Genomic DNA, 11,190 nt, shown 5'->3' on the forward strand with positions numbered 1-11,190 from the left:
CCTACGTACAGACAAATGGAGGTATAGAAGCCCTCCCACTTTTCAAGTGGGGGTATTACAATTTATAAATGCCTTCTTAACATTGATCACTGGAAAAAAAACCACCAAAGGTTGAACAACATGGAGGGCTCGGACAACAACATTTATTTTAATGCTCAGTTCAACCATATAAGCAAGCCTTTACAATCTTTTACAGGGGACATGTAAAGAAACATAACAAAAGTCATGCTGTTTGAATATAAAAATACAAACTTCAAAGAAATGAGAAAGGTCTTGTAATTTTTTATTTTCCCTCCCCCAAATTGATTTTAAAATATTTAATCCTTGAACCAATTAAAAAAAATGGCCTTAAGGTTTCAGTTTTGATTACATTTATGTAGACAACTAGGTCACATGTATCAATACTCTGAACAACTGTTATCATTGAAAAATATCTTGACAGTTTAGAAGACAAAATTTAGTTTTTCAAAACTGAAATACTACATTCAGTAACATTATGTAAGATACTGCAAATTCATTCCATGGCTAAGAGACATTGAATTGCTCATTGACACTTAGTGTTAAAAAAAATATTAGGAATTCTGCAATCTTACCAATTTTTTAAAGGTAAAGAGAAAAAAAAAATCAAACAAATGCATTTTATATATAAAATTATATGTAGCATTTTTAGCTCACCTGAGCCGAAAGCTCAAGTGAGCTTTTCTGATCACATTTTGTCAGTAATCCGTCCGTCCGTCTGTCTAGCTGTCCGTCCGTCTGTAAACCTTTCACATTTTCAACTTCTTCTCAAGAACCACTGGGCCAATTTTAACCAAACTTGGTACAAAGCATCCTTGGGGGATGGGGAGTTTAAATTTTTAAAATAAAGGGCCAGGTCCCCTTCCAAAGGGAGATAATCAAGAAAAGACAAAAATAGGGTGGGATCATTAAAAAATCTTCTTCTCAAGAACCACTGGGCCAGGAAAGCTGAAACTTATGTGGAAGCATCCTGGGGTAGTGTAAATTTTAAATTGTTAAAATCATGACCCCCGGGGGTAGGGCGGGCCACAATAGGAAATCCAAGTTTTACATAGAAATATATAGAAAAAATCTTTTAAAAATCTTCTTCTCAAGAACCATTGGGCCAGAAAAGCTGAAATTAATATGGAAGTATCTTGGGGTGGTGAAGATTCTAAATAGTAAAAATCATGATCCCCGGGGGTAGGGAGGGGCCACAATAGGAAATCCAAGTTTTACATAGAAATATATAGAAAAAGTCTTTAAAAATTTTCTTCTCAAGAACCAGTGGGCCAGGAAAGCTGAAATTAATATGGAAGTATCTTGGGGTAGTGAAGAATCTAAATTGTAAAATTCTTGACCCCAGGGGGTAGGGCGGGGCCACAATAGGAAATCCAAGTTTTACATAGAAATACATAGGAATAATCTTTAAAAATCTTCTTCTTAAGAACCAGTGGGCGAGGATAGCTGAAACATATGTGAAATCATCCTGGGGTAGTGTAGATTTTAAATTGTTAAAATCATGACCCCCGGGGTAGGACGGGGCCACAATAGGAATCCGATTTTTATATAGAAATATATAGGAAAAATCTTCTTCTCAAGAACCAGTGGGCTAGTAAAGCTGAAACCTAGGTGGAAGCATCTGGGGTAAATTATTAAAATCAAGATGGGGGGGGGGGGGGTAAGGGGCCACAATAGATATAAGAGGAGGGGAAATCTGGTAAAGAACTGCATTACAAAAGTTACTCAGATGAGCGATGTGGCCCATGGGCCTCTTGTTGAAGAAGTTTTCCCATTATATCACAAATATAATATTTTTTCCATATGCCCTGAAAAATTGCTTAATCACGTCGGATATAGTTATATTTCACCGGAAGCAATTATATTGCCCTCCCGAAAACAGTTACGTACCATCGCATGCAATCATTCTGCATATTTAATATTTGGGTTTGAAATTCACAGTGGCAGTTGCTAAGCAAACGTAAACAGTTCTGCGAAAATTAAAAAGTTGGGACAACGTCTGCGATTTGTTAATTTGAATTCAGAATTCAGGAGAAAAAATCTAACTATAATATAAATAAAACAAAGTTATCAACACAAGTGTCAGCATACTTAAACCAATCTGCCATGAAACAGGATGTGATATTTCAGAATTTTATCTCAAACGTGTGGATGATACAGGCCATTGGATATACCTTTGCTTTATCCATGGGTAGATGCTTTATCAATAGCACTTCTGGTTTTGACACTATCCCTTGCTTCGAGATTTTATTTTATTGACACTTTTATTTGTAAAAATCATTGCCCTTATAAAATGAATGATAAAGAGCAACAATGTCATTAAAAGCAAGGAAACGACTCGTACATGTCAAAGAAGTGTCTTATTTTATGAAGGCTACTTAAATATGGATGTTAACACCCCCCCCCCCCCCATTCATTTAAATTGTTCTTGGAGAAAGTAAAGTATCTTCAACAATGCTTTTTTTTTTTTTTTTTCATATTTTACTACGTATGCCTACCTATAGTAGTAATGTAGGTGTAACTTACCATGGATCAACAATGAATCGGCCCCTAGCCTTGCCTAACACGTTTTGTACTGCCATCGTCCAAAGAGTTCATTTTCACGATCCCATGATCCTTACAACTTTCAATCAGGAGTTCGTTTGATTGAAGGCTCCAGCAATTGTCACATAATGTTTTCAAAGACGGAGATAGCAAAAATTCTAAAATTTGAACACGATCTACTTTCTTTCGAGGCATGTCAACATCAACGGTGCTTTGTCATCAAAGTTATACGTCATCGATTTGAATTACATGTAGCAATCATTCATGTAGTTTCGCATGGGAAGTCTCAAAATTTTGTTTAAACGAAAGTCGTATGAGATAAATAGAACATCTATAATTGTGTGATTTGATACTGTATACAGGGAGATATTCGCCCCCGTTTTATTTTTGCCCCTTTCGCCCTAGCCTCGATTGGGCGAATTTAAGAAGGGGCGAATTCAAAGAATACAGTATAATTTCTTAAACAAAAGTGTGATTGGGCGAATTAAAGACAGGGAAAAATTGTTTGCAAGTGTGAAAGGTCGAAAATAAAGCGGGGCGAAAATAACCCTGTATACAGTATTGGCTTTATCCAACTCCTTGAAATGGTGTAATATATATTTGCTCGGCAAGCCTCGCGAATATATACACCATTTCAAGGAGTTGGATAAAGCCAATATCAAATCACACAATATAGATATTATCCTCTATATACTCAATGTAATGTGTACGTAGTGTTCAATAAATATGCTCGATGATCGATTTGGGTTTAATGTTTAAAGATGTAATATAACATGGCTTATTTCTTGGGCAGCAGTACCAGAATATTTGCCCCTCGTTGACAGGAAAGCAGTGTTTAGCAGTTCAGTTCAGGAAATATAATTATGTTTATAGTGAAAGAACAATTATTGCTGCTGAGAATAATTTACTTATTTCATAAGTTCTTAAAATATTTGAAGTCAAATGCGGTGGTATCGCCTGTTTTAGTTTTCATAACTCCAAAGGAATTTGGGTTAAAAAGGTAAGTGTGGTTTTAGGCTAATTATAATACCGGTATTCAAAACCTTGTTCAATCGAAAGAAGATTGATTGAAAAATATCCATATTGTTTATCATTTTATCTTTTTCATCGTTATTAACGTAGAAATATATAATTCCAAAACAAATTGCACCATGACAGAAATATGTAGACAAAATATCACCTCGCTCTATGATTCGGTTGCGCTATGACCTCTGACCCCCAAATAATGTTCACACAGAATTGAACATATTTTCTCTTCAATAGGTTCATCTAAGGAAGATATCTGCTAATGTAAATATAGAAGTATGACATTACCATTTCCCTGCAAGCACTTTATAGCAGGGTACAAGTTTCTCTAAAGTTTGCCGTAAATAATATGTTGACATTATATGTTAATAAGAAAATAACTTTTCTTATTTTATGAGATTTAAGCAAGTATAAAATAGAAGATTTGGCAATAAATCGAAGATTAAATGAACTTTTTAAAGTGTGTGAAAAATGCATGATTGCGGGGAAGCAGTATATGCGTGATTTTGCATTAAGAATAGGAAATGGTAAATGCGTGAACAGTTTGTCAGCGCAACTCCTCATAAACCGCTGCACAGAATTTAATCAAACTTTGCAGATATTAAGGACACAATGTATAGATGTGCATATTACCAGGAAATTCCGATTCCTTTATTTTTTACGGAAATTTCGGCAATTTTCAACTTAGATTTTTGGCCATACCTTGAATATAGAGATGAACAGATTGTCAGTGCAACTCCTCACAAACCGCTACACAGAATTCAATCAAACTTTGCAGATATTTAGGACACAATGTGTAGATGTGCATTTTACCAGGAAATTCCAATCCCTTTATTTTTTATGGGAATTTCGGCAATTTTCAATGTAGATTTTTGGCCATACCTTGAATATAGAGAAGAACAGGTTGTCAGAGCAACTCCTCATAAACCGCTGCACAGAATTTAGTCAAACTTTGCAAATATTTAGAACACAATGTGTAGAGGTGCATTTTACCAGGAAATTCCAATTCCTTTATTTTTTCCAGGAATTCCGGCACTTTTCAACTTAGATTTTTGGCCATACCTTGAATATAGAGAACAGTTTGTCAGCGTAACTCCTCTTAAACAACTGCACAGAATATTGTGAAACTTTGCAGACATTTAGTGTGTAGATGTGCATCAGGAAATTCTGATTCCTTTATTTTTTTCGAGATTTTCGGCACTTTGAGTATTGGGGGAGCGTGGGGTATGTGAGCTTGCTCACTTTTTCTTTCATTAATTTCTGATTGATTTCATTATACTAGGTAATCTTAAAAGAGAGAGAGGAGAAGAAGAAAATGAGGCTTCTAGATGATACAGAGTCAGCTAATAATGGGTAAGAAAGTCAGCTAATACTGAAGTACATATGTATGCAGTTTTGCTATCCTGAATACAAAGTAAGCATGGGCTTTTTCCTGAAAAAAAATTAAATATGTATAAAATATATGGTGGAGTAATTCATATGGAATATTATAAATAAGCCACATCTCAGGAACACTTTGTTGATGAGCGTGTCTTTATATGTCTTGTTTAACTGTTTGTTTTTGTTGTCTTCAGTGTTTCACTGGGCATTGGAGTTGTATCAGGGAATGAGAGTGACATGTCACAAGATGGTATGAAATTTATATTTCCCAATATTCACCAGACATTTTAAAGTGCTAAAATTATCAATAAATGTCTATAAAAGAGCTTTACATAGAAACACATGTACTATGAAACGCTGCATCAGTGAACTATATGTAATTACAGCATTTAGCTCCAAAGGATCAGTGGTGGATTACACAGGCACGGGGACCCCTGCCAGTAATGACCTGTCCCCCATCAGCCAAACCTCCCCTATCAGTATGAGCCCCCTGTCCCCCGGGGTCAGCCCACAAAGCTCCGAGGTAAACAGCCCCATAGCAGGGACCATTGGTAAAGAGGTCCGCATGAAGATCCACAGCAGGAGGTTCAGGGAGTAAGTCCTAGTCTTATATTGCACTCATTACAGAATTAGTTACATATCAGGGATATACATCTAGTAGTACTCTCTAAGAGGCTGACATTCATCCCCAATAGGCTCAGTTTCCCTCTATTTGTTCTTTAAAAGTTCCTTACTTAAAATAATGATTGATTTATTAGTGTATAATTCATGTAGTCTAAAGTCAACTGAAAACAGCCACCAATGTAGCATTAAACTGTCAGCTTTTCAAGATGTATCCAATCATCTTTATGATAATGGATAGGAAAAAAGAAATGTAATGTTATTTCAATTGAAAGCTATTTTTAGAGCAGTAGTTTTTAACAAGATCTGGGGACTATTATATCCTTGAAAAAAGTGATGCAACATCTGGCAGAATGACATTCATTTTGATGTGATGAATACTGGGATAAAGTACTGTAGTTAAAAATCTCATGCCAATGAAAACTTGTATACTGATAAAAACAATCAGGTTTATTGATTTAATAGCTATTATTCACAGAGCTAGACTTAGTTTTTATGATTGTAATTGGGTAGTTGGGTGAGATTAATAACCCCAATATCACAAAAAACCCTACATATTTTGTAATGCCTGCAAAGCAGAGGGACACTTAAAAATCACATTAAATCACATGTACTTTGGGTATGGTAGGTTTCCTATCTCTCTGTTACCTGTAGCTATTATACCTACTATTTTCCATCATTGCCTTTGTGACTGACAGTGTTAGTTAACCTGCCTGTGTATCTGTATTACAGGTACTGTAACCAGGTCCTCAATAAGGACATTGACAGCTGCTGTACCCATCTCTTACAGGATCTGGTCCGCTTCCAGGACAGAATGTACCACAAGGACCCGGTCAAGGTACGCATACTGATACGGTAAATATAGTAACTGTACATCTGCAGATACTGATTGAAGTACCTAGGGGGTATACTAAGTAGAGGTAAGAGTCAGTTGTACACAGTGGCGGAGCAAAGAATTTCGTAACGGGAGGGTACGGTAGATGGCAGGGGGTCGGGGGGCTGCACTGAAGCCCCCAGTGGGTCTAGGGCAAGGCCCTGGTGGAGGTCTGGGGTTAAATCCCCTGGAAGCTGACAAATTTTTACAAATAAGAGATGTACCTTGATTTTAGGATAATGGACATATTAATTTTATATACAAAATATTCAAATGGGAGGGCGCATGCCCAGCACGCTGGCCCTGGATTCGCCTTTGGTTGTACATGTAATCTATACAACAGCTTGTATACAAAGAAATCACGGGGTTTTAAAGATATTTTTTTGTATGAAATTTCTCATGTACAGAGATTCTGAGTTATAAGAAATGAAAATGAAGCATAAGTGGACTTAGCTGTAAATGTAAAGTCATCTCAGATTTTAGAGCATTTCTTTGCAGGCCAAAACCAAGAGAAGAATTGTGTTAGGTCTGAGGGAAGTTACCAAGCACCTGAAACTGAACAAAATAAAGCTAGTCATCATTTCCCCAAATCTGGAGAAAATTCAATCTAAAGGTTCTGTATTGTTATTAGTCGACATACAGTGGTACAGATTAAGAGCTATTCCCTTTATTAGTATTTAATGAGTTGAAATTTTACATAGGAGCTATGGCACGAATAGTCTCAGAATTTCTCCAAACTATGAAAAAAGTCTTTGATGCTGCTCCTATATAAAAGTTGAGGTCATTATAAAGTCACTATAGAGAATGGCTCTTAATTACTATGTCGTTTTTATTTTTAACTCAACAAGGTGGCTCCACTGATTAGCTGATTAAAAGTCTGGATAAATGCATGACTATATAAAAATTTCATAAACTCTGATTCTGAAATTAAAAGTAAACTTAATGTTCACGAAAATAAACTGAACCATTATAGAATACTTTATAGAGGGGTTTCTTGGCGGATGTAAAATTTGGTGTTTTGTCTGTTCAAATTCTGTTATAATTTTGGCCTAATTAATTTTAGTGGAAACAGGGTTTTAACTCTGTAGATGACCAAGAAATAGAGTACTAATTATTTTAGCAATCAAAATTTTAGTGGGCTACTATGAAAATGCTAAAAGGCAAACTTAGCACTCTGCTAAAATAACCTGCTATAGGGTAAGGTAATTGGTTTCAAAATGCAAACTCACCAGTCTTCAAATTTTTAAAAAATAAATTATATAATGTGTTGACTTGAATATTTTATCTCTCAGAAATAAGTAGTATATTTGTTTTTTAACAGGTGGACTGCACGATGCCTTAAACAACATTTTAAACTTGTGTAATGATCAGAATGTTCCATTTGTGTTTGCCCTGGGGCGGCGTGCTCTTGGTCGAGCCTGTGCTAAACTGGTTCCCGTCAGTGTTGTTGGAATCTTTAATTACAGTGGAACTGAGGCAAGTGTATAATACACCCTAGTCACTAGGGGTGGGACGATATACCGATACACCGATACATATCGATATTTTCCTCCAAGGTACGGTTTACGATACAAGCATTCAAATATCGGTACGAAATGATACATGAACGACCTATCCAAAAACTGAAAATGAAAGTATCTGTCCTTGGAAAATGGCGGCTTGTACAAAGCGAAGAGATGATGTTGATATTGAAAACACACTTTAGAACTAATAAGTCGTTGGTTAGGGGTAAAACGTTTTCACTTTTAAGCAGCCTCAGAAGATTGATCGGAAGATTGGACAAGAAAAGTTCAGTATATAATGCGTGCTATACACAGAAAATATCGTTTCAGAACATTTGATATTAATAATTGTTAGTCCATCTTGTACTTTTTTTTGTAATCTCAACTTGGCTACAGACTTTCTGCAATGAATTAATAAAAATGTAAATTTTAATGTGATCGATGTTTTTTAAATGAATTTTTAGTCAGAGTTCTCTGATAAACTACACAACTATTTGTAAACAACTTCTGAATAGTAATTTGGTAATAATAGTATGTACATGTATTATTTTTTTTGGAAAGGTTTAGTCAATGAAATTGATGAACTTCAAGTATTAATTTCAAAGCAAATATGATTTGATATAGAATAATTTGTTGATTTAATGTCAGTGTCTTTTGAATAGTTTTATAATTTCTCATAATATCGAAATACATATCGTATCGTGCCAATATATCGAGATACCTATCGTATCGCAAGATGTGTGTATCGTTCCACCCCTACTAGTCACATGATTGGTCTTCTGTTTTAGCCACCAGAAAGGTGCCGTGTAAATCTTACACTTCATTGTGAAATGGTACATACAGTAAAAACCCTTATCACCAAGTGCCAGGAAATGGGTGATTTTGCTTCGTTATGAACATAATTTGTTATATGCATTAGCTTTACAGTATGTTTGAAACCCAGGAGGATTGAAAGTTACTTTGCTATAAGCATCAATTCATTATAAGCATGTTTCCTATAAGTGTGGTCTACTGTATTACAAATAGTGGTTGATACTTGTAATCATGTACAGAATATTGTTTTTCAAAGGAGAATTTCCATAACCTGATGGAGCTGTCGGAGCAGGCCAGACAGTCATACAAGGAGATGGTGAATGTGATTGAGCGCGAGATCAGGGACTACCCCACCCTGGGGGCGGCTGCGGCTGTCCCCCACATCTACGCTCACATGGGACACTCCCGGACCCCCTCCGGAGCCAGTGTGCTCAGCTTCACTAGCAGTCTGCTGTCTGAGCCTATATCTGAGAATTATCCCCACTCTGAGCCAGAAACAGACTCGGCAGGATATGAGCTCCCTAGAACCAAGAACAATCCTCCGGCCCCGATCAGTCGTGAGTCCATACAAGCAGCGTATGAGTCACAGATGAGACTTATTTACCCCCAGCTGGATGTTGACGAGGGTAATGAAGCAGACACAGAGGAAGGGGTCACTAAAGGTCATCACCATGACGAAGGTTCATCAGACAGTGATCCATCATCAGAGGAGGATACAATGAAAGCCTTGCCTCATATAGACTCCATTCACAGCAGTACATACGACCTAAGCACTGAGATCCTGTCTCAGAACTCAGGACGAACAGTCGATAACTGTGACGCTATTTCCACTCATTCATCTCGAACACTTGGTGATGGTAGCTCCACTCTTCTGGCTGACCCTGGTGAAAGATCAAGACATGGGACACCCAAAAGTACAGAGAGTCCAAGTAACACTCTACAGCGAGGGAAAGTGATCGACTCGGAGAGAATCCAGAACTGGGTGGATCAAACCAAGTCCCGCTTAGAGGACCTCCGACATCTGCAGGAAAATTCAGAGACAAGCAGCGAGGAGGATAGCAGTGAGGAGGATACTGTAGATGAACTCAATCTGTCATCGGACAGAAGTCAGTGTGATAAGGCGCTGTGTGGGACAGAACCTAAGGCTGATCAGACACCATGTGGGATAGAACCTAAGGCTGATCAGACACCATGTGGGATAGACTCAGCGGAAGACAAGACACAGTGTGAGGCAGAACCTAAGAGTGAAAAGACACCATGTGTATCAGACCCAAAGTGTGAAACTACAAAATGTGAATCAGACCCCAAGAGTGAAATTAGAAAATGTGAATCAGACCTCAAGAGTGAAATCACAAAATGTGAATCAGGTCCCAAGAGTGAAAGTAAAAAATGTGAATCAGACCTCAGTAGTGAAATCAAAACATGTGAATCAGACCCAAAGATTGAAATCACAAAATGTGAATCAGACCCCAAGAGTGAAATCACAAAATGTGAATCAGACCCCAAGAGTGAAATCATAACATGTGAATCAGACCCTAAGAGTGATATGAATCCCTGTAAAACAGACCCTGGGGGGAATGAGGTGGATGTTTCTGATGTTATGTGCCATGATAACGATGAGAAGGTGCTGAGTACTTCAGCAGACACTGAAAACAAAGAGTGTAAACCAGAGACAGACAACATACAGACTACAGGTTCACTGTCCTGACATTGGGCAGTGGTCATTTTAACAACTCTTATCTAATCAACTCTTATCACAGCTAATTGAAATGCAATATACTGTTTAACTAAAGAAAATCTTTTTGAAATAAGTATAGACTCTAAGTCTACGAAAATCAGGAGTATTTTTACCATCTTTGACCTTTCTGTATATTAAAGGGGCAAAAGCAGACTTGCATGTTATTTGGTTTGCAATTTTGAATTAATTTTGATTTATTTGAAAATTAGCTTTAGTTCAATACTTAATGACGACAGTGTTCTTTGTAACCTTACAGAAAACACCTAAGTTTGTAAACACTGACTCAAAATGAACTCATCTAATCACAGATTTAACTAAGGGTGATCTTTTTTGATACAAGTCTACAAAAACCTTGCATGATCTTACTGTATATTTTTGGGCATTGCATTGTTATTTTTAGCTCTTCTGAGCCAAAGGCTCAAAGAGCTAATGCTATGGCCATTTGTGCGGTGTGCGATGTGCGTAAACTTTTTAGAATATGGGCCATAACTCGAGAACCCCTTGGCCAATCAGTACCAAATTTGTCACGGGGTATCCTAGGCCCAAGGGCTACTACTTATACTAAAATAAGGGTTGGGACCCTTAAACAAGGGGAGATAATCAGGAAAACAAAAACAAAAGTACTGGTTGCTAAAAAATCTTCTTCTCCATAACCACCAGGCAGATTTTCACCA

The 11,190-nt window shown here is 37.0% G+C and overlaps 1 protein-coding gene across 1 annotated transcript in view; it reads left to right on the top strand.

Annotated features, from left to right (window-relative positions):
- LOC134260599 (selenocysteine insertion sequence-binding protein 2-like) overlaps positions 1-10,893 on the top strand; it is a 31,169-nt gene extending 20,276 nt beyond the window's left edge. Inside the window, exons 11-17 of the mRNA XM_062743150.1 lie at positions 4,871-4,941; positions 5,163-5,218; positions 5,355-5,562; positions 6,322-6,427; positions 6,962-7,076; positions 7,785-7,939; positions 9,035-10,893. Of these exons, the coding sequence (XP_062599134.1) occupies positions 4,871-4,941; positions 5,163-5,218; positions 5,355-5,562; positions 6,322-6,427; positions 6,962-7,076; positions 7,785-7,939; positions 9,035-10,486 (2,163 nt within the window). The 3' untranslated portion in view covers positions 10,487-10,893. The remainder of the gene's footprint in view (positions 1-4,870; positions 4,942-5,162; positions 5,219-5,354; positions 5,563-6,321; positions 6,428-6,961; positions 7,077-7,784; positions 7,940-9,034) is intronic.
- Positions 10,894-11,190: the final 297 nt, after the last annotated feature.

Source organism: Saccostrea cucullata, unplaced genomic scaffold, assembly GCF_032062105.1.
Source record: "Saccostrea cucullata isolate Sc308-1 unplaced genomic scaffold, CSIRO_AGI_Scuc_v1 ctg1082, whole genome shotgun sequence".
Lineage (NCBI taxonomy): Eukaryota > Metazoa > Mollusca > Bivalvia > Ostreida > Ostreidae > Saccostrea > Saccostrea cuccullata.